The 27,375-nt window shown below is 44.1% G+C and overlaps 1 protein-coding gene across 14 annotated transcripts in view; it reads right to left on the minus strand.

Annotated features, from left to right (window-relative positions):
* Nucleotides 1-27,375, minus strand: part of TLN2 (talin 2) — a 472,001-nt gene that overhangs the window by 110,963 nt on the left and 333,663 nt on the right. For all 14 annotated transcript variants that reach the window (XM_021094283.1, XM_021094275.1, XM_021094269.1 and 11 more), the window contains 8 exons: nucleotides 22,986-23,114; nucleotides 21,727-21,840; nucleotides 19,110-19,223; nucleotides 16,109-16,243; nucleotides 13,862-13,990; nucleotides 11,324-11,426; nucleotides 1,132-1,340; nucleotides 132-251 (listed from right to left, as the gene is read on the minus strand). In XM_021094283.1, coding sequence (XP_020949942.1) covers nucleotides 132-251; nucleotides 1,132-1,340; nucleotides 11,324-11,426; nucleotides 13,862-13,990; nucleotides 16,109-16,243; nucleotides 19,110-19,223; nucleotides 21,727-21,840; nucleotides 22,986-23,114 — 1,053 coding nt within the window. The remainder of the gene's footprint in view (nucleotides 1-131; nucleotides 252-1,131; nucleotides 1,341-11,323; nucleotides 11,427-13,861; nucleotides 13,991-16,108; nucleotides 16,244-19,109; nucleotides 19,224-21,726; nucleotides 21,841-22,985; nucleotides 23,115-27,375) is intronic.

Here is a 27,375-nt window from a genome sequence, read left to right on the forward strand (position 1 = left end):
GGAAAAGGTGAATCGGCAGGAAAAAAAAAAGGACTCCTGAGATTAAGGCTGCTCAGGGATCCCAGGGAGGGGAGAAGACTCCAGGAGAACCCAGTCCCCCAGGCACCCCTTCCCAAGCCTACAGCTCTCACCGAGTCCACCAGCAGCTTCTTGCTCGACTCCCCAATGCTCTTCAAGGCCACGTCCACATCCTTCTGCCCAGGCAAGCAATTCACGCAGTTATTCAGGGAGTGAGAGACGGCTTTAGCCACCTGAATACACAGAGGGAGAAAGGCCCATCAGAAAGCAGTTTCCAGAGCAAATAATTTGGCACCTGTGTTGGGAATGAGCAGTGACAGTACGCAGAGCTAAAAAAATCGGGAAATGATCCGCCAGCACACACCGACACTGTTTACCACTCAATCAGCTCATCGGGGCCTCTCGCTGGGGTTAACATCCTGTCTTGGCACAGGGTCTGACATAGTGACACAGCACACCCCACCTGCTCCCCAAGGCAAGGCCAAGTCGTGACTGTGGCGCAAACACATGACTCTCCCATGTGTTGTCAGGCTCTAAAACAAAGACATCCAATACCAAGACAAAGAGAACCAGCTCCTGTCTTGAGAGACCTGCAGAAGTCTTGAGGTAGAAGGTCCTTGGGGTCCCAGTTCTCCAGGACTGCAGTGGGTTTCTGCTCAGTGACCCTCTGGTGCCATCCCACCCAACCCCCTGCCCAGGGGAAGGCGGGATGCTCTGAGCACTTCTAGACCAACTCAGATGTGCCCACATGCTGCCTTTTAAGGATGTGTGAGGCACCCTGTTTGCACTCTCGGGTAAGACTCATCTGAAGAGGCACTAGACAGAGTGAAAAATGCTGAGTGGCTACACCAAGTATATCTACCTCCTGTCCCAGGCCAGGAAGAAGGATGTAGGTAGGCACACGCAGGCCTGAAACAAACCTGCTGTGTCCGGGCTCTTCCAATTCCAAGGGCAGGTCTCATTGAAGCCCCCCACACATTCTGTTAACTCAGCTAAGCAGATATCACGTTATGGAGGCTGCTAGGCAAGGCTTACGAAAGTGCTCCCACCAGGCGACAGCCCGTCAACATGTCCATCTTAACGATGACCACGACTGCCAGTGCCGGGCCTCACCTGGGCTAGTCTCTGCTGACTCTCGGCATCTCCAGGTGCAATCAGGGCCTGTTTGGCCTCTTGGATGAGCATGGCTGAGCCCTCCATCACATCTCGAGCGGAGTCTAACATGGCATGTGCGGCCGTGGGGTCACTCGTAGATGCAGCTACTCCCCGGGCGGCCTGGGCCAGCGTTTTCAGAGCTTGGGCCGTCTCTCGAGCAGCCACCCCTGTGGAGAAAAACCCACCAGACTTTCTATTAGATTTCATCTAAAAGTCCAACCTTTTCTTGGGAGTAAGCCTCTTAGCTTCCTAGAAAGAAGAGAATCCTCAGACGGTACCTGGAACAGGTGGGCTCTGAAATATTTTTTATAAAGTGAAGTGCTTCTCAAAGAAGTAGCCTCTACCGCTGGCTCTGCCTTGCCCCAAGAGAGATGTCACAACAAATGCCAAGTGCAAAAAGATTTCCTGGGAGTTCCCTTCGTGGCTCACCATTAATGAACCTGACTAGGATCCATGAAGATCTGAGTTTGATCCCTGGCCTCGCTCAGTGGGTTAAGGATCCGGCATTGCTGTGAGCTGTGGTATAGGCTGCAGATGCAGCTCTGATGCCGCATTGCATAGACCAGCAGCTGTAGCTCCAATTAGACCCCTAGCCTGGTAACCTCCATATGCCCAAAGTGCAGCAAAAGCAAAAAAAAAAAAAAGTTTCCCCTCTGGCTCCTGCCACTCCCACTGCCCCACCTGTTCCCAGACCTAAAATATGAAGTGCATAGCATCCAACTCAAGGATAAATCATCCAAATTCACTTCTATTTTCAGTTGTTTTCATCAGGCCATAACTTATATGCACTGAAGTGAATGAGTCTACCTGGGCAGTCACTCAATCTCCACAAACGTATATGTACACACATCTACCATCCAGATGGACACATAGGACATATCCATGACCTGTGCCCCTTCCCAGTCAGTATCCTCTCACACCAGAAGTAATCCTTATTCTCACTTTTATTGCCATGGGCTAGTTTTACTGTTCTTAACTCCATGTTGATGGAACCATACAGAATGTGTCCTCTTGTGTCTGGTTTCTTCCTCTGACTATAATGCCATGAGGTTCACCCATGCTGTTACCCATAGCAGTTTATTCTTTCTTGCTATATTGTATTCCATTATAAGAACACATCAAACTTTATTTATCTTTCTTCTGTAGCTGGACATTTGGACTGCTTCCTGCATGGGCTATTAGGAATAAAGTTACTGGGAAAGTTACTGTACCAACATTTAGTTAGACATATGGCATCATTGCTCTTGGATTTAAACCTCAGAGCTGGATTGCAGGGTCATAAAGTAAGTGTATATTTATTTCGTTTTGGAGGACACTACCACGCTTTTTCAGAATGGTTTTGACATTATACATTCCACCAGCACAGTATGAGAGTGCTAGTTGCTTTTCATTCTGGCCCAAACTTGCCACTGTTCCTTCATTTATTTATTTATTTTATTGTGGCCAATTCTGGTGGGGGTACAGCTACATCTCACTGAGGCTTAATTCTTATATCCCTAAGGAGCAATGATGTTGAGCGCTTGTTCAGACATTTCAGGGCCTTTTGGACATCCTCTTTTGAGAAGTGCCTGCTCATCTTTAAATCTCCTCTAAAGATAATAGTTTATCACCAAATCTTAAAGACTACAACACACCTCGATAGAAGAAGAGGTGTCTTCCTACATGGTACCTAGTGCCTGGCACACCCGAGAAAAGGATAAAGGCTGGAAATACCAGGCCTGTAACACAAAGCTCCTAGAACCCTGGAATTGCGGAACAAGCCAGCCTCAAAGGTCATCTCATCCAATGCTGAAAAGCACTGGATGAGGCCCAGCACTGAGAAGCATCTTGTCCATGGACACGCTTTTAGATCTGAGGTTTCCTGGCTTCTTAACTTTGGGATCAGACTGTGTACAGTGCTCCCTAGGAGCAAGAAGCATGAGGGATTCTTATTAGAACATATAACATCTGCATGAGAAGTGCACAGATACATTTATCTCCCACCTCACTTCGAGGTGACTATTATCCAACAGCTTCGGTTGGATGGCCTCCAGGCATGAAGCATGGCCTTCATTCCCGGTGCCTCAGCGGAGTGGGCACAGATGCAGCAGGAGATCCTCTCCTTACTGAGGACAAGGCACCGTACTACAGTAAAGAGGCAGAAAGGCCCGAGATCCATAAAGCAACTGTGCAATGTTGCAGACTGGCTTGTCGGTAAATATTTAGGAAGTCACACAGCTGCAACATAACTCTACAATCTAATCAAGGCAAATTACAAAGCTGCCAATCTCCCATTTATCACACAGCACTTCCAAGCGCAGAATGTGGAATGACTGCATTTTAAACAAAGTGTTTTTTATGGCAAAGGAGAAAACACAGAGATAAATAAAGCCAAGGTGAAGGAGAGAAACAAGCCAAGTGGAAGAGTCACTGCATTTTATGTTGAAGCTTCTGGCACAGGGTGAAAGGATGTCCTTGCTCAGAAGGGCAATGGATGTGAGTAAGACCTCGCCCAGCTCTGCTGCTGAGCTGTGCAGCCTAGACTGCTGTCTTCTCTCTGAGCCTCAGCTTCCCTCAGGTTTCAGGAGAGCTGAGATCACAGCTCTCAGCATGTGAAGTTTAAGGCTATGATTACTAGACCTCTTGTCTTGCCTTCCCACTTACCATGTGTACTCCCTTTTCTTTCTTTCTTCCTTCTTTTTTTTTTTGCTTTTTAGGGCTGTACCAGCAGCATATGGAGGTTCCCAGGCCAGGGATCAAAACAGAGCTGCAGCTGCCAGCCTACACCACAGCCATAGCAATGCAAGATCTGAGCCACATCTGTGACCTACACCACAGTTCATGGCAATACCTTAACCTGCAGAGCGAAACCAGGGATAGAACCGGCATCCTCATGGATACTCATCAGGCTCATAACCCGCTAAGCCACCAGGGGAACCGCCCATGTGGACCCTTGAATCTACTTCTACCCGAGTACCATGATTTTGGAAGCATAAAACATTTATTGAATCTAACTAGACAAGTCACAATTATGCAAAACTCATTTACTGAAAAACCTTTTACAGACCCAGACAATTCTTCCAAAAGGCAGAAACCAGAATTCCAAAAGCCACAAGACACACCCCAAATGCCTTCTGCTGAGGACTTGCCCTGAAATCTTAAGGCACGTAAAGGATCCTCTTTGGAGGGATCAAGTTTCCCAGAAAGTGGAAGCCACACCAACAAAGGATTAAAGCAGGCCACCAGATACCAGGGAGCCAAAGAATATCCAAGGCTCCATATGGCTAAAGTCACAATAATGTCCTCAGTGGTAATGATGAGGATCCTCAGGGATCACGACCTTTCTGGTAAGAAAGCATCCTTGTCATCAAGGGTGCAAAACACACCAGAGTTGCCGGTGGGAAACACTGAAGCAGACTACTGTTTCAGTAACCACAACCCTTGGGTGACAGGGATTATGTCCACACTATTCCTGCCATCTAGATCTTAAATTATACTCAGCAATGGAGCATAAAGGAGACATCTTGAACCCAAGAAATACAGGGGAATGCTTGGTAATGGTAGTTATCCTAGATTGGAATTCATACAGATTGTGTGTAGACAGTATTAGACCACATATCAAACCCACAAGGTAAAAACCAGGTATGAGAGATTTTTTTTCATCTGTCCCAAAGGACCTGGAAAGGGTTCTTGTCTCAATAACTGTATTCAGCTGAAAAGAAATGCACTTTGAATACTTTACTGGCCAAAGAGACATCTGCATCAGAGTCTGGTCCAGGGGCAGCTCAGGTGTAACTTCTGAACATCCCACACACTTCAAGTGTGGACAAGGGAACTGACTCCCAGGAAGAGGCTGTCGGCACAAACGCCCTCTTCGCTGCCTCCCACCCACTCTCCCTCACACTTTCGTGAAATTGCCTTCAACAGGGAGAGCAGTCACCTTGTTTCTCCACAAGCCAATGGATATTCCTTAAGTCCTTCTCTTAAGTGACTTTCTGGGCAGCAATTACTCCTTTGAATGAAGAGACACCCCTCTCTTCTAGTTTCCTTGCTCTAAGACTGCATGGTCTCATTCCTTTCAAAGATTTCTATTGCTCAGCCTTCTCCTTAAATATTTGGATTCCTTGAAATCATATCTGATAAAAAACTTTCTCACTCTACCACTCGCCCTTACGCAAACTTCTCTATCCTGGGGTTTCCATCATCATTTTATTACACATTTAAAAATATTTAGCTCTAGCACAAGACCTCTCAACTGTGTTCCAATGACCCTTTGTTTCCATCACCGGGATTCATACAATACTCCGTTCGCCATCACACTGAACACTTAGACCTGTCCATGTTAATCCCTACTCCCATCCCTGCCAACTTCTAACCCGTCACTAACAACCATCAGGTCTCTATTTCTTTAATCCAGCCTTTCATCTCCATTAAAGGTCACCATCATCTTTTATGTAGATGAGTGTAACAGTCTTCTCATTGGTCTCTCTGCCTCCAACTTTATTTCCCTCTAATTTATCCACACATGAGAGGAAGGGCAAGCCCAGTTAAAGGGCAATAGAGATGGTATCCATGAACGCGAACTTTTCAGTATGTCCACATGTTCTGAGGTTAAATTTCAACTTCTTTAAATTGGCTTATGAGGCCTTTTAGGATCTAACCCCAGCCTACCTTTCCAGCATCACCTTCTCACGCCCTACCTCCTTCCCCCTTACTTGGATCTTTCTCAGGTCATTTAATCAGCCTTCTCTCTTGCCTTTGAGACTTCACATATGCTGTTCCCAAGTCCACCAGCACCTAGTCAGTGCCTGCCTGCCAAAATGAAATGGGGCTACTTCTAGGCTGTTTTTCAGACACAACTAGACAGTCTGTCATCCTGGATGTTATCAGCATCAGATGATGCAACTTGTAAAGCAGTCTGTCCTTTATTAAAACTCCATTTCATCATCTGCGCAAAATCTGGCAACATTTCAGCAATGTGTGGAATACTTGAAATGAAATCTCTCATATGCCCTACGCTTTTAAGAATGTATATATAATTTTCCTTCTCCTTGAATGCTAAGTGAGTCGTGATAATCCTTAAAACCCTGATGAGATGTCAGCTCTGCCTTGAAACTTTCCCTTACCCTCTCACAAGGACAGAATTGTACATTCTTATTCTTGCAGGTCCTACATGACACTACGCCATAACACTTTTTGTGCTCCCATGAGCTCTTATTTTCAAAGTAATATACATAGTTTTTTAAAAAATCAAAGATGATTTTCCTCATATCAATGGTAGAATAACTTACTGCAGATGAACCGTCCTCCAGAGAGAAACAACTAGAAACACTGGGGGGAAAAATAGATGAAACAGCTGTTTGAAGGCACTAGATGCCAAAGAGCCAAGGTGAAGAGAGCCAAGATCTTGAAGAGAAAGGAAATACAGAGAAGTGAGCCTAACGCTGCTTTTGCTCTCAAGGTATTTTCTAATTTGTACACTGTTGCTCAGAAGCTGAGAGGCTGAATGAAACTTCCTGAAATCACATGGGCCTGGAAAGATAAAAAATCAGAAGAGCCCTGGTAGACACCACAGATTTTTGCATGGGAGGCACAAAGGGCTACATCCTAAAAGGTAAACTGGAAATGGACTTCCCAATATCCAGTCAGTTCAATCCTACTCACATTATGGTGATCTGCTCCTTTCTTAACCACTTGTTAAAATAAAATAATCATCCCTGAAGGAAAGAAAATATAATCTAGAGATGCAATTATCTCTACAATGTAAATACCAATGATTAGCATTAGGTTAAAAAATATCAAACATCAGGAGGCAAGATCAATAGCTGAAAACTAAGGGGGGAAAAAAGACAATACATCTATAGGTGATTTTGATATTTGGAAATATTGGACCTGGACTTCTAAGCGACTGGGGAAAATATGTTGAAGAAGTTAGAGGACTAGATAGAGAATTTCAGCAGAGAAATGGAAAGTACAAACAAACCATCAAAAAGTTATTATAAAATTGAAATATATGGGAGTTCCTGCTGTGGTGCGGTGAGTTAAGATCTGGCATTGTCTCCGTGGCAGTGCTGGTTTGAGCCCTAGCCCAGGGCAATGGTTTAAGGATCTAGTGTTGTCTCAGCTGTGGTGTAGATTGCCTCAGAAATTTCCATATACTACAGAAGCAGCCAAAAAAAAATTTTTTTTAAAAAAACCTGAAGAACATGACTTTTAAAATTAAAAACTTAGAGTTCCCATTGTGGTGCAGTGGAAATGAATCCAACTAGGAATCATGAGGTTGAGGGTTCGATCCCTGACCTTGCTCAGTGGGTTAAGGATCTGGCATTGCCATGAGCTGTGGTGCAGGTCACAGATGTGACTCAGATCCCACATTGCTGTGGCTGTGGTGTAGGCCGGCAGCTGCAGCTCCGATTAGACTCCTAGCCTGGGAACCTCCATGTGCCATAGGTGCGGCCCTAAAAAGTGAAAAAAAAATTTAAAAAGTCAAGATGAGGGGTTGAAAGAAGAACAGACAGAACTAAATAGAGGAATAGTGAGCCACAGATAGAGCTGAAGAAAACAAAGAATACAGCATAAAGAAGAAAAATTATGGCCAATATAGAAAAAAGCATAGGAGACACAGAGAACAGTGAAAATGTTTACCATGTGGGATAACTGGACTCTACAAAGAAGAGGAGAGGCAAAATGGGGAAGAAGAAACATCTGAAGATATACAATGGGTGAGAGTTTTCCCCAAACTGACTTAAGAAACACATCGTATTTTCAAAGAGTGCTTGGAAACCAAAGGCTGAGAAAATTTGGAACACAAGTAGTAGGGGGGAAAAAGAAAACCATATTACCTTTGGAAGAGTAAAATGACAGCTGACTTCACAACAGAATAAAGGAAGCCAGAAGACAATGGAATAACTTCTTTAAATGCTGGAAGAAAAGAAGTGCCAACCTAAAATTTTATAATATGTGAAATTATCCATTAAAAATAATGACCAACCAAGGCATTTTTAGACAAACAACAACAGAGAGAATGGTCACCGTCAACTCACACTAAAGGAAATAATGCAGGGGGTTCTTTAGGCAGAAAGGAAATAACTCTGGGTGGAAGCCTGTGGATAAGCAGGAAGGAATGAACAGCAATTGAGAGATCAATACGGGGGAGCATCTAAACCGATACTGACTGTATGAAACCCCTTCAAGACTGTTTTGAGGAGGTTAAATATACATAGAATTAAGGCACTCAACAACAGTGAATGAGTTGGAAGAAAAATAAATGAAGTTAAAGTGCCATAAGGATCTTGCACTGTCCAGGAAGAGCTAAATGTACCAATTTATATTATACTTTTAAAAAATTATGAAAGAATAGGCAATGAATGTACAACTAACAAGCTCACCAAGGGATGAGAAATAAATTTTAAAAACACAAATATATCTGAAAGAAGGCAAAAAAGGAGAGAAAAAGGAATGTAGAACGAGTGGGACAAAGAGAAAATAGTAAGACAATAAATTCAAACCTCCATGTATCAAAAGTTGCATTCTATGCAAATACACCAAAAACTGATTGAAGGAAACTATACTGTCATACCAACAAACAACCCCGCCCATGAAAGAACAACTACATGATACTCACAGCATACACATTAAATACAAGCATAGAGAAAAACTGAAACTAAAGGGATATGAAAAGATTTATGATGCACATACACTACAATGAAACCTAAAACTTCCATGCAGAAAACTATAAAACAATATTGAGAGATGGAGTTCCTGTTGTGTCACAGCAGAAACAAATCTGACTAGTATCCATGAGGATGCAGGTTCGATCCCTGGCCTCACTCAGTGGGTTAACGATCTGGCAACGTGGATTAAGGAATCAGCATTGGCATGAGCTGTGGTGTAGGTCACAGACATGGCTCAGATCCTGCATTGCTGTGGCTGTGGTGTAGGCCGGCAGCTATAGCTCTGATTTGGCTCCAACCCTGGGAACTTCCATATGCCTCAGGCGTGGCCCTAAAAAGAAAAAATAAAAAAAATTTAGAGAAAGGAAATCTAAGTAAATGTAGAGACATCCCATAGTCACAGATTAGAAGACTCAACAATGTTAGGATGTCAATTATCCCCAGATTCAGCTTAACCCCAATCGAAAAACAAACAAACAAAAAGACAACCCAAAGAGTTTTTTGGGAGTACAAATGGACAGGCTGATTATAAAATCTACGTGGAAATGCAAAGTAAAGTCAGCACCAACTTGAGGAAGAACAACAAAGTCAGAGGACTTAATATGATCGGATATTAACACTTAGTGTAGAGCTGCAGTGATTAGGAAAGAAAAGAAGGTAAGAATAGGCAATTAAAGGAATGAAAAAGAATCAAAAGTTCAGAAGCTGACTTGTACATTTATTCACTGACCAGTGGAGAAAAAGGAGGGCAGCTTCAGAAAGTGGTGCTAGGTCAAATGGATGCCCTTGTGCAAAAGCAATTACACTAGGACCCCTTTGGCCCGCACATAAAACCCAGTTTCACATGGATCGTGCGTCTAAAGACAGCAAGTGAAACAACAAATGATTCTGGACTATAACAAAGCAGTATCTTCATGATTTCGAGAGGCCGAACTTGTAAATAGGCCACAATAAGCACTAAGCATAAAGATGTGTAAATTGGACTATATTAAAATACAAGTTTTGGAGTTCCTGTTGTGGCTCAGCAGTTAACAAATCCGACTAGGAACCATGAGGATGCAGGTTCGATCCCTGGCCTCGCTCAGTGGGTTAAGGATCTGGCGTTGCCATGAGCTGTGGTGTAGATTGCAGACACAGCTCTGATCTGGTGTTGCTGTGGCTCTGGTGTAGGCCAGCGGCTACAGCTTCGATTAGACCCCTAGCCTGGGACCCTCCATATGCCATGGGTGTGGCCCTAAAAAGACCAAAAAAAAAAAATTAAGTTTTGTTTATCAAAAAACATCTTTAGGACAGTGAAAAGGTAAGCCACAAGATATAGGAAATATATCAAACTCGAATTTTTAAAAATGGGCAAAAGACATGAACAGGTATCTTCACAAAAGAAGATATTCAAAAGGCCAATAAACTGTAGAGCTCTTCTACGGCACTGTTCCTCAAGGGCAGACAAACTAAATAGTGTGACACTACCACACACACAACAGAGCAGCTAATACTGACAATGTAGATGGTGACAAGGAGGTAGAACAAATGGAATGGTCAGGTATCTCTGGAAGGCGAGGGCTGATGAGCTGCACATCTGTAAGCCAGCCATCCCCTGGGGATGCCAAAAATGCCCACTACTTGATCTTGGGGGTGGGGTAGGGTTCAGGTGCATTCAGTCTGTGATCACTCAAGAAGGCATACATTGAGGGCTTATGCTCGCCTAAGGATATATATTATTCTTCAACAATAATGTACATCTTAAAAGAAAAAAAAAAAAAAAACTCAAGCTGTTCTACTCTATAACAAAAGCAACAATCCATCTCCTCCCAACTGATTTCTTAGGTACAGAGCCACTCAGTTATTTAAGCTCTCTTCTGATTTATTTCATATTTTCAAGTCATGGGTTAATACTGAAACTTTTTGATATTTCCATGTTAGACAGCAGTAGACTTCCTACTATGTCTACTTCCTACTGTGACAATATTTCCTTTCTTTTATCACCTGTGGTGGTCCTTACAGAGTGCTCCTGGGTCAGGGCCACTTGGTGTCCCTAGGGTACAAGCTCTGTAGCACCCATTAGTCGTTTCTGGTCGCCTTCCCTACCCCTGAACACCTTTCAGTTTTTATTTATTCGGGTCTCTCAATTAGCACTCATCTGTCTCCTTCCACCTTTGAAAATTTCACTGAAATCTTATTTGTTGTCTTCTTCTGTATTCTCTTTGACTTTTTCTATTTTTCTTCCTTTTAGTGGGATTTCAAGACTCATACATAGTTGCATAGGTCTCCAATTACCTTTTGCTTATAGTCTAATAGGGGTGACCCATAAAGAGTTGGGGGAATCCTGTTCGATCAGTCTTTGCATGCTTAGCATGTCCAGTAATAAGCATGTGGAAAATGCTTGAAAAACAAACGGCTGACATAAAAGAGTCAGGTTCACTGTGAAATCAATGCACTCCCCCCACCAGCCCAGCGGTCTGCGCCTAGCCACACAGAAGCAGGGAGGTTGCGAATCTCACCTGTGTAGTGTTCGTTGCCTTGAGCCGCACAGGTCAGGAGCTGAGCCATGGAAGAGCCTACTGCTTTAGATGTACTTCCCAGGTCCTGAGCACATTTTTCCAGCTGCAAGAATATGCAAGAGGGAAGAGAGCTTAGAAGAAAAGAACTATCCACTGAAGTCCTCGCCCTCAAATAATGCATATCAAAAACTCTGGACCTTAACTCTTTTCCACCATTATAACATGGCAATGACACTAAAGAGATGCAGGGTGATAGAGGAGAAGGAGCCCAAGTTTCTGAAGAAACAAACCTTGAGTTCACACCCTGCCCTCTGCACCCTCTCCCCAGTTGCTAGCTGTGAGAGATGGGGGTAAGTTACTGAACCTGTCCAAGTTTCAGGATCCTGAGAGCAGAGCACCTAGCTCAGAAGGTTTTCAGAGAATTCATGTAGGTACTTGACAAATGGTAGCTATTAGTATTAGGTCTTTAGAAGCTAATTCAGAAAGTCTGCAACAAATCCTTAGTGAGAATTAATTATGCCTTGGCAGGAAGTGGGCAGACATCCAGCTGTTCCACCTTCCTGGCATGTGGGGCCATTAACATTGTTCAATTTGATCATTATGCTGGGAGGAGTTCTAACCAGGAGGAAATGCAATAGAAATAGAGGTTTGGAGTGCTAAATGAGATTATGAAAACGGGCAAAGTGCTTGCTTCCCATGACGAACACGTCATCTTGCTTTGTCAACGGAATGAATAATTCGGAGAATAAAGTCAATAAAGGCCTAGGGTATGAGTATTATTTGATTACTAGATGAGGACAACATTTTGGAAGAGAACTCTTGGACACACTACGAGTTGTTCAGAAAAACATCAGGGAGTGTGTGCATTTTTAACCCCGCAATATTTCCGAAGAGCAACACTGCCTTCAAGTAAAAAAGAGAGTCTGATCCATTATCGCCAACAATGCAACACCGTACACACATTCTTTTAGGGCAAACGATTTCTTTCAAAATTACAAGATGTTGCCTGCATTCTAACGGGCCACTTGTTTATGTAAAGGCAGAATACATGTCATGGGCTCCCTGGAGTTCAGACATTTGGAAAAAGACATGTGGACCACAATGCAAAGCTGCTGGCCCAGGAGCCAGTCCTGATTTTATCGTTAGCTGAAGGACCTTACTGAAGTGACTTAACTTCTTTGAGCCTGACTCTCCTGGTTTTCACGATTAGCGGTAGCTTGATTTAATAAATATTTTCTGAGTACTTTTCATGTACCAGGCATTGTTCAGTAAGTGAGTTGCTTCAGCAGTCCCTATATATTCTAAAAGCTTTAATTCATCCAGAGCGCGGCAGTAGTTAAGAGGTCAAGCTCTCAATGTGAGGGATCAAGGGCATGGGTTTTGGAGACCCCCAGATGTGGATTCAAACCCTGCTTCAGGTGCTAAGTGCCATATAACACTGGAGAGAACAGTGACAACCTCTTGCACCTGTTTTCTTAGCTGCAAACTGGGGTCAACAAAACATGTCCATTAAGGTTACCACCAGGAAAAACTAGACTCTGCGTGTGTGTGTACACTGCTCAAGAGGAGCTTAATAAATATGGTATTTTATGAGCAACGTTCAGTAATGAGGGAGAGGAGGTACATACAAATGAGGACAAAATTTTTGCCAAGAAAACCCTGGCACAGACGTCAGGAGGTATCATAACATGATCAAATTAGATTTCCGGTGCCATCACTCTACTTGCTGTTGTGGCTTTACTACCTTTTTTGTCTTTTTAGGGCCGTTCCTGCAGCATATCGAAGTTCTCAGGCTAGGTGTTGAATTGGAGCCGGCCTACACCATGGCTACAGCAATGCCAGATCCAAGCCATGTCTGTGACCTACACCTCAGCGCATGGCAACACCGCATCCTTAACCCACAGAGTGAGATCAGGGATCAAACTTGCATCCTCATGGATACTAGTCAGGTTCATAACCCCCTGAGCCACAATGGGAACACCTGGTTTTACTACCTTAAAGTGCTTTGCTATTGCCCATTTCAGTGTCTTGCACTAAGTGATTTTTTATTTTAAATATGCCTGTTGAAAATATTTTCTGTATTTATCTTTATAACCTCATTGCCAGCCATTTCGTAGATAAAAATGCCTTAGACATGGAGGAGACCGGGAACTTGCCTAGAGCTAGTTGATAGAACCTGGACCAAGGAGCCAGAACTCCTGGTTCTAAACATATTTCCTCCAGCTTCACTGGACGTTCGTTTCAGAAAAGGCCGCAGAATTAGCACACTGGTCTCACACACCAGTGTGTCCTGTTATGAATAACAACAGATGCTTGGGCATTGCCAGCTAACCCCCAGGAGAGCAACCATAGACCCACTGCCAGACGGCCCTTCAGGGTGATCTGTATCTTAACACGTTCTAAAGAAATGGTGCTACTCTAGGGCTTTGCATAAAAACACTCAAAATTGAGGCACACTGACCCCCAACTTCTAAAAAGGCCTCAACACACCAAACAGAAGGTAGAGCCCCAGCCTCCTGCAGCCTCCAGCACCCCTACCGTTTCCCCAGGGAGGGGCTTGAGCTGACTCTCCACAGAAGCCATCTTGGCGTCCTGCAGTTCACTCTTCAGGGTCTGCACGGTGCTCAGAGCGGAATCGATTTCCATGGGACCACAGGCTTCGTGGGCCTGTCAACAGAGTTGGGATTATGCGCACAAGAGTCTGCTTGGGAAAACTGTCCCCAGTACCTTGTGATATCTGAATGCCTTTCTGGACATAAGCAATGACTCCAAATCTAGCCATAGGACACAAGGGTAGCAAGCATTTCTTGAGGGCACAAAATTATGCTCCATTAGGACCTGAGTCCTAAGTTCCCTAAGTAATCAATTATGTGTGTCTCTTAACTGGACCTACTGAAAGTCTCCTTGAAGCTGTTTCCAGATAAAATGTATTGCCTCTCAGGCTAAGAGGATCCTTATTCACTGTGTCTGCGTTCTAGACGTAGGGTACCTAGCACAGTACCTGTGCACAGTGAAGTTTGGGAAGCATGTGGTAAATGAAGGAATGAATGAACTAACAAGTAAACCCAGGATTCTAGAGTAAAGCTTCTATCAGCCTTTACAAATATCTAGATTATAAACCAGCATCTTTCCATACTAAGATTAGGAAAGATTTTTCTTAGTAAAAAAGTAAAATAAAATTGTTTTAAAAACTACTTCATGGTCATTTAGAACACTGGTCTCCATATGCTCTGATCCCACATCCCCAACACACACGTTAATAAATTATACATGGATGATGATTGATAAGTATATTAGATACAGGTAAACCTTAACTTCTTTCCTTTTTATTTATTTATTTTTTTGTCTTTTTCTAGGGCCCCACCCGTGGCATATGGAGGTCCCCAGGCTAGGGGTCTAATCAGAGCTGTAGCCATCGGCCTACACCACAGCCACAGCAACACGGGATCTGAGCCGCGTCTTCAACCTACACCACAGCTCACACCAATGCCAGATCCTTGACCCACTGAGCAAGGCCAGGGATCAAACCTGCAATCTCACGGTTCCTCATCTGATTCATTAACCACTGAGCCATGCGTCTTTCCTTTTTAGATAACAGTTACAACAGTAGCAGTACACACTATGGGACTGATTTCTATGTGCCAGTGTTACGAGGTGAGGACACTGAGGCCAAGAGACCTGCCCAGGTCACAAAACTGGTCAAAGGCAAGGCCAGAATTTGAGTGCAAGTGGTCTGATTCTGCATCCTGCGCTCTTGACCCTTATACTATATACAGAAATATTTAAGAGTTCGTACAGAGTCTTCCTGAACCCAGCGAACAGTCATCTTCCAGCCCCACTTTTGGGCTCATTACTCCAAAGCAGTTGTTTGAAGTGGGTGTGTTGAAGAGTCATTGAGGAAACTTGCTAAAATGCAGATGTTTGGGCTCTATGCCCAGAGACTCTGATTTCGGTGCCCAGAGGCAAGGCCCAGGAACCTCCATTCTCAGTGCCTCCCCACGATTCCAGGACCTCTGAGAAACAGAGCTCAAAATAACTTTGGTATTAGCAGTAATCAAAACTCTGGATATTTTTCGTTGGCAATGCGATGCACTGTTTATATTACAAATTCAAATGAGCTTCTAACCTTCTTCTTTGCTCATGTGTGAGGCTGTCTGTTTCTATAAAGAGATCGTCACAATGAGGGGAAATGAATTCATGCCAGAACTTCATGCTAATCCCACATCAAACAGTACAGTAATGAGGCGCTGAGGTAATTAATAGGTTCCAGAGACAGAAACTCATTAATCCCCCATTCTGTTCTATTGAGGATCTTGTAAAGGGAAATACTCCCATTTAAGATACGGAAACCTTTCAGGGCAAAGATCACATAAATGATCCTCTGAAATAGATCTGCTGCCTAAATCATTTGTTTTAGGTTCCTAAGCTGATACCTGGAAGCTATGATCGCTTCCTTTACCCACAGTTTACCTGGCACCAAGAAACAGACGGCCAGTCTCCCCTAAGACTGATACGCAGACCACTGCTTGTCCAGGATAGGGGAGGAGGGGAGGTATGCCACTAACAGAGTTTCCCAAAGTCATGGGTAACCAGCAGGGGATAACATAGCAGCTAAAAGTGGTAAAAGCCAATCCGCACAGGCAGAGGTAATGGTCAAGAGAATGGAATGGGCAATGAGGCCAAGAAATATGCCAGGAGTCGGTGTTCAGGCCCTAGGGAGCGAGTGCCCAGGTCACACCAGCCATAAGCACGTAAAAGCTCCACTCCTGCCAAGGGTCCACTTGCCTTCTGCGAGGCAGTACGCAGCTCCGCCAGGCTGGTGGCGAGGTTCTTGGCACACTGGCTCAGCTGCATGGCAGCAGCCTGGTCACTCACGGTGGGCACTGCAGCCTTGGCAGAGGACACCATCTTGCTTCCAGGCTGCAGAGAGATGAGCAGAGCATAAGACAGCTGCCAGGTATCAAGAGTCAGAGAGTCGAGACCGGAATGGCAGTGCTGTAATATCAGTCAGAACATACTTTGCCCTAAAACAAGGAATATTAAAACCATCTAGTTTCCCCCAAATCAGATATTCTAGGGCAGTACATTCCAGGAATGTTTGAGAGAAAAAGTATGTGTCTTTGGGGGTGGAGTGAGGAGTTAAAATGGGAGAGTGTGGCTTGAAATCCTCATTGACAACAGACTTGAGCTTATTAACTATGTGTTTCTTAGAATAGCTTTTTAATCTGTGTCTGAAATATAACTAATAGTCTTTTTAGAAAAACGCAATGAAATAAAATGAAACAAATGACCTCTCGCATATCAGAATTCAGCATAATTTCACCATGCTTGGGTGTCTCTGTGCAGGTATGTGTATTTTCAAAAATAAGATCATGCCACTTACTCTGTTTTTCAATCTCTTTATTTCACATATTCCATCTTTTTGATTGCTATATAATACTCCAGTGCACACATCTATTATCACCTTTCAATCCTGTATTGAGTATGTTTCCATGTTTTCAATTATAATAAACGATGATATGATAAATACTTCCTAGCTAAAATTTTGTACACGCTCACAGTTTTTTGAGTAAATTCTTAAAAATTGAGTTTCCCAATCAGAAAGTATATATTATTTTGAGGGTTTGACTATGTATGCTATACGACTGCTCTAGTTGTGACAATTTAATTGCCAGATCATAAATATCAAGGACATGGAGTGCCCTTCATGGCTCAGCAGAAACGAATCTGACTAGCATCCAAGAGGATGCAGGTTTGATTCCTGACCTCGCTCATTGGGTTAAGATCTGGTGTTGCCATGAGCTGCAGTGTAGGGCACAGACGTGGCTCAGATCTGGCGTTGCTGTGGTTTTGGTGTAGGCCGAGGCTACAGCTTTGATTTGACCCCTAGCCTGGGAACCTCCATATGCTACAGGCGCAGCCAGGTTAATATGTCAGTATTTAAAGAAGTCATGAGAATTTATAAGAAAAATCAGCATGAGTATACAAAAAGCATAAATAGACAAGTTCACATAATAAAAAACAAGTAACTGAAACATGAAAACTGTTGAACACTGTGAAAATCAAAATCAAATGATAAAAACTTTACAGAGCAAATTGGCAAAAGCATTTTTAAATGACTGATTTGCCAACTTGGGAAAGATGTATTAAAAAGTACACTCCATATATTGCTAGTTGTAAACTGAGATTCATTCATCCTTCTGGGAGGTCAATTTTACCAAATATCTAAAGACAATTTTAAATGTCAACTTTTTAAAAAGTTTAAAACTTTTAGATCTGCTGATTCCATTTCTATTTTTTTTCCAACTCTGATCTTATTCTTGTAAAAATCTGGTGTGTCTTAGGTAGCAAAATCAGAAGAACAGAGTAAGCCCTGGAACACATCTGCACTGCTCTGGCATAACACCCTCCAATCCTGCTGGCGGGGGGACAACACACATGGCCCCAGGCCCTCTCAGCACCCACATCAAAAGACACCTTGTCCAAGCCACAATTCTCAATGTCCCCAAGGCAAAAAGCAGCTGCTTGCAATGCTGTTCCTAGAAATTTATTTGAAATTTATCCTAAGAAAACAATTCAAGAGGGGCACGGAGACTGGAGCACATGCTAAGACTTTTTTTTTTTTTTTAAAGCATATCACAGGTTGTTTATGATGGCAAATAACTGAAAACAACCTGACCTGAATGTCCAGTGATGGGAGAGGAGCTAAACACTGAAATAGGAGATACTGACTCAAAATCATAAAGGCTCATAATATAAATGGTAACATGAAAAACAGTCTATACCCAATGAATCCATACACACATATGCATACACACACACATATAAATACATTTGTATATGTATATAGTTAAAATGTGAGGAAGCACTAACTTCATGTACTGCCCCTGAATATTGGAGCTAAGGATTGTGAAGAATTAACTAGATGTATCACTGTGTCCTGTAAGTACAGGATTTTTTTAATTTAATTTTTTTATTTTATTTAATTTTTGTAGTATAGTTGATTTATGGTGGAACAGGATGGAGGTTAATATGAGAAAAAGAACATGTATGTATATATATATATGTGTATATATATATATATGCACAACTGGGTGACTTTGCTATACAGCAGAAATTGGCCAAACATTGTAAAACAAATAAGTACAGATTTGACTAGACAGGGAGGTGGAAGAAAACTGACCCAACCACATGGACTGTTTATGGGGTCCAAGCAGACAAAATGCTGAGAAATGTGAAACAAAAAGTACCTACAAAGGGAGTTTTCCTACAACTTAATATTCACATTTCATTATTTAAAAAAAAAAAAAAGAAAGAAAGAACCTAGCCTCACCTCACAAAGATGGCCAATATTGACTACTTCTCTAACGGCCACCAGAAACCACCACGCCTTTGCAGGTTTGAAGTGAAGCTGCACTCTCCCGTTCCTGAATAATGGCCTGAGGCATTCTGCAAACTAGCAAACCTACAGCGATACCTAGTCCTATACTATTCATCACAAGTACAGCTTAGTACACATTTTCAATCACAGAAGAGCAACACAGACAGCAACATGGATGAGGTGCCAACTGCTGGGGACAATTTCTCTGAATATTAGGATCTTGCTTGGCCAAGCTACATCTCCCTCCTCTGAAACTGTTTCCAAGTCTGTTTATTGCAAAAACCTTTGTTATAGCTCTGGAATCTGTGACCTCCTCCTGTAAGGATAAAGGGCACCCCTGACTGGTGGGGGCCAGGGAGTCAGTTCAGATTCTGGCAAAGAGGAAGGTGAATGCTTCTGTGTTACCTGGAGGAAATTCTGGCTGGAGATGATGAGAGCCAGCTGGGCACTGAGGTCTTCTGCTTGGGCTTGGCTCCCCCTGACTCCCTGGACCAGCTGAGGAATGTGATCGGCCACCGCCTACAGAAAGCAATAAAAATGAAAAGTGAGCACACCCAGGGCAGTGAATTACCAAAACAGTGGGGAGGGAGGAAGGACCTGAGTGATAGTGTTTTGTGGATGGGCCATCACTCCTGGGGACGCCTAGCACTTCAGATTCACACAGCAGCTTTAGCCAGTCGGGTCCTTGCCACCCACCGAGTCCCAACATGGTACCTCTGCCCGCACCATCTCTCCCATGGTCCCAACACAGCCAGCCTCAGGAAAATTCCCTGACACTCAGCCTTAAAGACAATTTCCCCAGTTGCAATTCAACCATCCTGGCTCAGTAGGGTTGAAAACCCTAGAATCAAAGAATCTACCCAATTCACAGGGAGATAAATTCAATTCACTCAGTCCTATGATCAGAAGATAGTGAGAGAAGTACTCAACTAACAGCACACTTGAGCACTCCATCTCTGACTTTGGGGGGGTACGTTTTGTCTGTCGGCTTTCATGTCACTGTGGTTCCTCCTCCTCTGTCCGAAGTGGCCCTTCTTCTTTCTCAGATGGGAAAACCCACTGCCCAGGGTGGAAGAGGGAGGAACAGTGTCCTAAGGGGAGACCACTCCCCGTGACCACCTCCCACGGTGCCTCTTCCTCTCCCCATCCCCTCTGTGCCCATGGCCCATCCAACTAAACAGACCCTCAAAGGTTATAGCACAGAGGCCATCACTACTAATGAAAGTTCCAAGAGTAGCATACCCTGAGGTATTCTTTTCAGGAGCCCATGCCAGCAAGCATTTTAAAAAGTATCTTCATAAGGGAGTTCCCACTGTGTCTCAACAGGTTAAGAAACTGATGAGTATCCATGAGGATGTGAGTTTAATCCCTGACCTTACTCAGTGGGTTAAGGATCATGAGCAGCCTGGATCCGATGTTGCTGTGGCTGTGGTGTAGGCCAGCAATTGCAGCTCCGATTTGACCCCTAGCCTGGGAAATTCTATGTCATGGGTGAGGCCATAAAAAAAAAAAAAAAAAAAAAAAAAAAAATCTGGAGTTCCCGTCGTGGCGCAGTGGTTAACGAATCTGACTAGGAACCATGAGGTTGCGGGTTCGGTCCCTGCCCTTGCTCAGTGGGTTAACGATCCGGCGTTGCCATGAGCTGTGGTGTAGGTTGCAGACGCGGCTCGGATCCTGCGTTGCTGTGGCTCTGGCGTAGGCCGGAGGCTACAGCTCCGATTGGACCCCTAGCCTGGGAACCTCCATATGCTGCGGGAGCAGCCCAAGAAATAGCAAAAAAAAAAAAAAAAAATTCTATCTCCTGCTCCTCAGGGCTCTTCAGGCTATAGGCTCCAGGAATCTGGCCCTCCTTCCCTTCTACACCACAATCTGATAAACAGGAATGCTCTCGCTTCCCGACAGGGACACCCACAGACTATCAAAAAGTGGAGAAGGGAGAGTCATGCTAGACTCTTTTCCAGAACATGAGTGACATGTGCCCCCTGAGAAGGGGAAATGCCGTTTTGCTCGCCCCGCTGGCAGCTGAAGCCAGGCCCTAAGAGGACACAAACTCCCTCCATAGCAGGAGCCTGGCTCTCAGAAACCCCTCCTTTACGTCCCTGTCCCAAAGATAGGGTCCTCCTGCAGCACTAGGGCATTTCTAGCAGGGCACACCCACTCCTCAGCAGGCTAGCTTCCAAGAACCGGGACTCAGGGGCTGGAGGGCCCTGGGTGGTTTCCCCACAGGGACTAAGCCATGTCTGAAGCAGAAGCGGCAACACCCCCACATGTGAATTGTTTCACAGAGGAAGTCTGGGAAAGGAGAGGGCTCAGAAACCACGCAGATCCAATCTGTCTCTGCCGCAGCTCCCACAGCCAACTGCAGATACTTGCGGAGACTTTGGTCAGACAACCTGCGGGCAATGGCTATGCAGTGAGATGGTGTGTCTGGTGCCACACAGTCACCTCTGGGTGCTCAGAGAAGGCAGCAGACGTGGATGGCAGCCCTGCAGAGCCTTGGCTTCAGCACAGCACCAGGGCCAGGTCTTAGAGCATCAGCCAGGCAAAGAGAGAAAGCACCCAGGCACAAGGGCACTGAGGCCAGACAGCATGAATAAGTCCTCAGGTGCCATGAGTGCCAAGCAGGAAATCACCCCGCCACGACACAAAGGCCTTTCCAGAGGGAGCAAGGTGCTCAGGAAACTCAATGCTTCATTACTGTTTCAGGGCCTGAAAATGGCCTTGTCACTGATCTGCCTTGATTTGGTCTCTTGAAAAGGAAGAAAATAAACCAGACAAAGGAAAGACAATGCGGGGAAAACATCGTACTCTCCTTCCAAACGCAGGCCCAGAGGCCATCTACTTAGACAAAAACCAGACGTGTGTGTGTGTGCGTGTGTATACACCTGGAACATGGGAGCTGGAACAAACTGGATTAGGGGCCTGGATGCTCAGGCTTAACCCAATTACCAAGGCACTGGGCGCTCTAATGCTATCAGGGCCTCCTACAGCAGACCTAGCTCTCTGGCCACCGGAGCCTCACCTTGCAGCTCTGGACCAGCTGCTGCTGGGCTGCAGGGTTCTTGTTGGACACGGCTGCGTTTTGGGAGGCGGCGATGGTTTGTGTGGCCGCAGCGGCAGCCTGCTTGGCAGCAACCTGGGGAGGACAGTGAGAGGTGAGCCAGGGTTCACATGTGCAAACACATGCACATTGATACAAACCCCTTCCACTAAAAGAGGGGCGCTGGACAGCTGCATGACAGGGAGGGACCGCCAGGACAGACCCTGACCTTTCAGCACCAGTGACATCCTAACTGGCTGTGCCCTCTTACCTTCCTTTGGTTTCTGTTCCCTGGGACAACAATATCAAGACCAGGAGGCTTGCATGCTCAAGTTTCCGTATTCATTTGTCTTTCTCAAAAAGACAAGGGACAAGACCCAAGACCATGCTGGCACCGACAAGCAGCACCAAGTCTAAATGCTTTGGGGAAAAAAGCACTTCTCTCATCAATAGCACAGGTTGCCCCCTGGGTCAAACACCAAGTTCAAATGCCCATAGTGCTCACTACTTTCCCCACCAGAGCACTTCATCGTGTTACTCCCTAGTATCTTTCCAAGGACAAGGAGGCCAGTTTTCTTCCAGAACCCAGAAGACTGCACGTGGGGGGACTCCTCACTAGACAGGCAGATCCTGGCCTCGAAACTCCCAAATTTTAGTCTAAGAGTCAGTCTCCCATGCACATTTGTGAGAGAGATTTATTTTCTTACATCATTTGTGACTATTACTTTTTTCTCTGAGAATAAATCAGGGTCCTAAAAAATGGCCAAAGTATTTATAATTCCCTTCCATCCCTCTCTGTCCCCATCGTCACTCTCCTGCGTTGCTGTGGCTGTGGTGGCTATTGGGAATCCTGAAAGAGCACTGCCTCCAACACAATATATACATTCTTAGCTAAAGGTCCTTTCTAAATGTGTATATCCCTTAATGCCAGGGGAAAAAAGATAAAACCTGGTTCCTCCTGAAAGAAAATTTGAATTCTATTCAAGAATGTTAAATTCTGAAAAGATTCTGGCATTCTGAAACCAGGAACCGAAGCAGTTTTTCAAACTGTGTCAATGGGCCTAAACCACTGAACCTAAGCAGACAATGTCTCTAAAGCAGCCTTTGAAGTTGTTCATGGTCCTTAAGCCATTAATCTGCATTGTCAGTCTTGATTCAGCTTGGACACTGTCTGATTCATTGAGTATTCTTTCAAGGGACTCTCTGAAATCTAGAACCTAGAAAACCAGCTCTTTACTGACCTCCAGTCGGTTGACAATCTTTTTCTTAATTGCATTCTGGGCTGCAGCATTGGTTGCCACCCGAAGACCTTCTGCAGCTTCTCTCAGTCTTTGCTGCTGGTCCTCGTTCTCGGGGTTGGCTGCGGCCCCCTGCAAAAGCGAAAAGAAAGATTTCAAGAGTTGCAGGGGACAGCAGGACACAGACCCTGAATTAATGCCTTCAATTAGACTTTTTCCTGGAAATACAAAGTATCTGGAAGAGGGTGTCAATTGCTCTAAGCAGTATCTTTATGATAAAGATGTTTCATCTCACAATAACAACAACGATCTACCAGAGGATGTTTCAAAACTGCACAGCTACACAGTAGAAATCCAATAGTAATATTAAACTCTTGAGATCATAGCCTTCATGTTCCATATAAATTAACTTGTGATCAGAAATCCATGGTGTAAAAGATGTTAAGATAAATCTCCCTACTATCTACATCTCTTGGGGGGGGGGATTTTATTTTAATTGGCATGACAGACACATGTCACAGCTGAAAGACTCCCCTGTCCTGTGGCATAGGTGAGTGAGTATGGGATAAGATAACAGTGTAACACAGGGGCTGAGGGAGGGAGCAGAAGGATGGGAAGGCCATCCAAAATTCTATAAGGCAACACCATTCAAGAGACAATTCTGGGAGTTCCTGTTGTGGCTCAGCCGTAACAAACCTGACTAGTGGAGTCCCCGTCGTGGCTCAGTGGAAACAAATCTGACTAGGAACCACGAGGTTGTGGGTTTGATTCCTGGTCTCGCTCAGAGTTAAGGATCTGGCATTGCCGTGAGCTGTGGTGTAGGTCACAGATGTGGCTCGGATCCTGTGTTGCTGTGGCTGTGGTGTAGACTGGCAGCTATAGCTCCAATTCGACCCCTAGCCTGGGAACTTCGATACGCTGCAGGTGCAGCCCTAAAAACAACAACAACAAAAAACAAAAACAAAAAAACCCCCCAAAAAACCCCAAAGCCGACTAGTATCCATGAGGATACGGGTTCAATCCTTGGCCCTGCTCAGTGGGATAAGGATCCGGCATTGCCGTAATCTGCAGTAGGTCACAGATGTGGATCAGATCTGGTGTTGCCATGGCTGTGGTGTAGGCCAGCAGCTGCAGCTCCAATTTGACCCCTAGCCTGGGAACTTCCGTATGCTGCAGGTGCAGCCCTAAAAAGAAAAGAAAAGAAAAAAAAAAAAAAAGACTATTCCTACAAAGCCTGGATTGGCAGGTATAGACAAGGAGAACTGGTACCCAACTATACTAAGGTAATGACAGAAATCGATGCCCCCATCCAGGCAGGGAAAGAGGAGGGTGCTGTGTACAGCCAATCCCCACACTTCCCTTATATAACCCTATGGCCCTTTTATTAGGTTGCTGTAGGTTCAACTGTCTTAGGAGTCCAAGCGGATTTTCCTTAAATGGGTAGGAATCTGAAGTAGAGAAAGGCTAAAGGAAATGTAGGGTGAGGATATACTTTTACTGCACAAACACTCAACAACAACTTTAACTACTTCCAGCCTCCCGCCCCCACCTGCAATAAGAGTAGCCATTAAAAGTCTTGTCATGGGGTCTAGAAGCTTTGTAACCAGCAATTACTGTATGCAGATGAACGTGTTTCTTTCCATGAACATTTTTGGGCAATAATATTTGTTTGTGAAGCAGAAAGAAACACGCCAATGGTTGAAAATTGATTTTTTGAACCTCTCCATTCCCCCTATGATCACCTTGTGAAATTTACCAATTTTCCAAAACCTTTATTTGAACCACAGGATTTATAACAAGTCATAGGAATTCACAATGAATGGAATAGTTTTAACCTCTGTGACAGAACTGTGTTGGCAATTCTCTTGGATGGAATCTTCAATTCTTTTAAACTGAAACCACTTTAGCAGTCTTGGTTTTATGTTTTTAGCAACTGAAAATTTCGATCTTTACATTTCACATGTTTGGATTGTTTGGGCTCCTTTTGTGTTCTTTTGCAAGTTTGTGAGAGTCATTTTAGCTCTTTTGGTCATCTGGTATTTTTGAAAGCCACTCCTTTATCAATGCCTCCAGTCATACACTAGGCCTTAATTGTGTGTTTCAAGCAGCATGAAAATACCATTTCTGCACTTTACACCCAAGGGGTATCTGGATCTTTCCTTATCAATGTCTTTCTTATGAGGACTGTGTATTAGATATTGACTACAAATCTTGGTCCGAAATCTTTTTTTTTTTTTTTTTTTTGCTTTTTAGGGGCTGCACTTGCAGCATATGGAAGATCAAATCAGAGTTGCAGCTGCTGGCCTATGCCAGAGCCACAGCAATGCCAGATCTGAGCCACATCTGCAACCTACACCACAATGCCGGATCCTCAACCCACTCAGCAGGGCCAGAGATCAAACCTGCATCTTCATGAATACTAGTTGGGTTTGTTTCTTGCTGAGCTGCAACAAGAACTCCCTTGGCCTGAAATCTTGGCTACTGACCAGGACATGTTTTTTTCTTCACACTCAACACATTCTTTGCCATGAAGACAAAAAGACAATTTTTTAACTAAAAAGTTAAAAGAACTTACAGAAACACTCAACCTTTTCCTATCTAACATAAATAATCAAAAGTAACAAACACTTGGGAGTTCCTGTCGTGGCGCAGTGGTTAACGAATCCAACTAGGAACCATAGGTTGCGGGTTCAATCCCTGGCATTGCTCAGTAGGTTAAGGATCCGGCGTTGCCGAGAGCTGTGGTGTAGGTTGCAGACGCAGTTCAGATCCCACATTGCTATGGCTCTGGCATAGGCCAGTGGCTGCATCTCCGATTGGACCCCTAGCCTGGGAACATCCATATGCCGTGGGAGCAGCCCTAGAAAAGGCAAAAAGACAAAAAACTAAAAAGAAAAAAAAAAGAAAAAAAGAAAAAAAGTAGCAAACACTTTTGGTTTTTGGCAACTTGCTATACGCAGTGAATTGGTCTAGGGAGCAGTAAGCATCTGGAAACAACCATGCATGGTTGGTGGTCCTGGCTTGGTCCTGGTTATGTGATGGTAATTTTAATTTTCTCATCTGTAAAATAAGGGACTGATTATTAAGGTTCTTGCCAGCTGAGCAAGTATGTTTGTAAACATGAGGGTTTGCTTGAAATTGCAATGTTTAAACTCAGAAGGAGGGAAAAAGAAAAAAAAGAAACAGAGCTAGTAAAAACCTTTTTAAAAACTAACTAGAATCCCAAACCATAATGTGTAATTTTGCTAAAAGGGATGGTTAGGAGTGGAGCTTCTAGGCCGAAACAGGGACCAGGGACAGAGGGAGGACGTTCAGGCCCTGCCCCTCCTTGGGTCTCTCTGTAGCCCTACCCCTGACTTATCTCTAAGAACTCTTAGCCTCTCAGGCTGTCTCGCCTCAATGGCAAGTCAGACAAGGAGGAAGGTCCACGTGGCTCACTTATGTCACAATACATTGGAAGTAAAGCAATTCACATACTTGGTTGAGACACACTACTGCTCTGTTGGAGGCCAAGGAGATAGGGTGAGATGTGGGGATATTTAGTGACTCTGAAATGCATAGGAAAACATTAAACATGTTATCTTGAGGATGTGAGGTTGAAGGTGATTACTATTTTCTTTACACTTAACTGCATTTTCTATTCATTTCACAAGAAACATGTGCCAGTTGCATAAAAAAAACAACATAGACAAATACAGCCTCATCCATTTAAAACAGTTCTCATCCAGAGCAGGCATCAGAATCTTCTGTGAAACACCCCCGCACACAGCGCTAGCAGTAACCTCTTGAAGTCAGGACCTTTGAGGGGTGGAATTAAGGCGAGAGTACTTCAGCCGATGTACATTGCAGCACTATTTGCAATAGCCAAGACATGGAAACAACCTAAATGTCCATCGACAGAGGAGTGGATCAAGATGTGGTACATATACACAATGGAATATTACTCAGCCATCCAAAGGAATGAAATACCAGCATTTTTAGCAACATGGATGGACCTAGAAATTATCATGCTAAGTGAAGTCTGTCAGACAATGAGACACCAACATCAAATGCTTTCACTGACATGTGGAATCTCAAAAAAGGACAGAATGAATTTCTTTGCAGAGCAGATACAGACTCATAGACTTTGAAAAACTTATGGTCTCCAAAGGAGACAGTTCAGGGGGTGAGGGGATGCGCTTGGGTTGTGGGATGGAAATTCTATAAAATTGGATTGTGATGATCATTGCACAACTATAAATGTAATAAATTCATTGAGCAATAAAAAAAAAAAAAGGCATGAGTACTTCAGTACGTTCATAGGGGTTCTGAAAGAGAGCCCAAGATTAAGCCTCACTGGCTTTTAGAAGCATAGTGACACATTGTGCAGCTATAGCTGTCAATAAGCAAAAAC

Source organism: Sus scrofa, chromosome 1, assembly GCF_000003025.6.
Source record: "Sus scrofa isolate TJ Tabasco breed Duroc chromosome 1, Sscrofa11.1, whole genome shotgun sequence".
Classification (NCBI taxonomy): Eukaryota; Metazoa; Chordata; class Mammalia; order Artiodactyla; family Suidae; genus Sus; species Sus scrofa.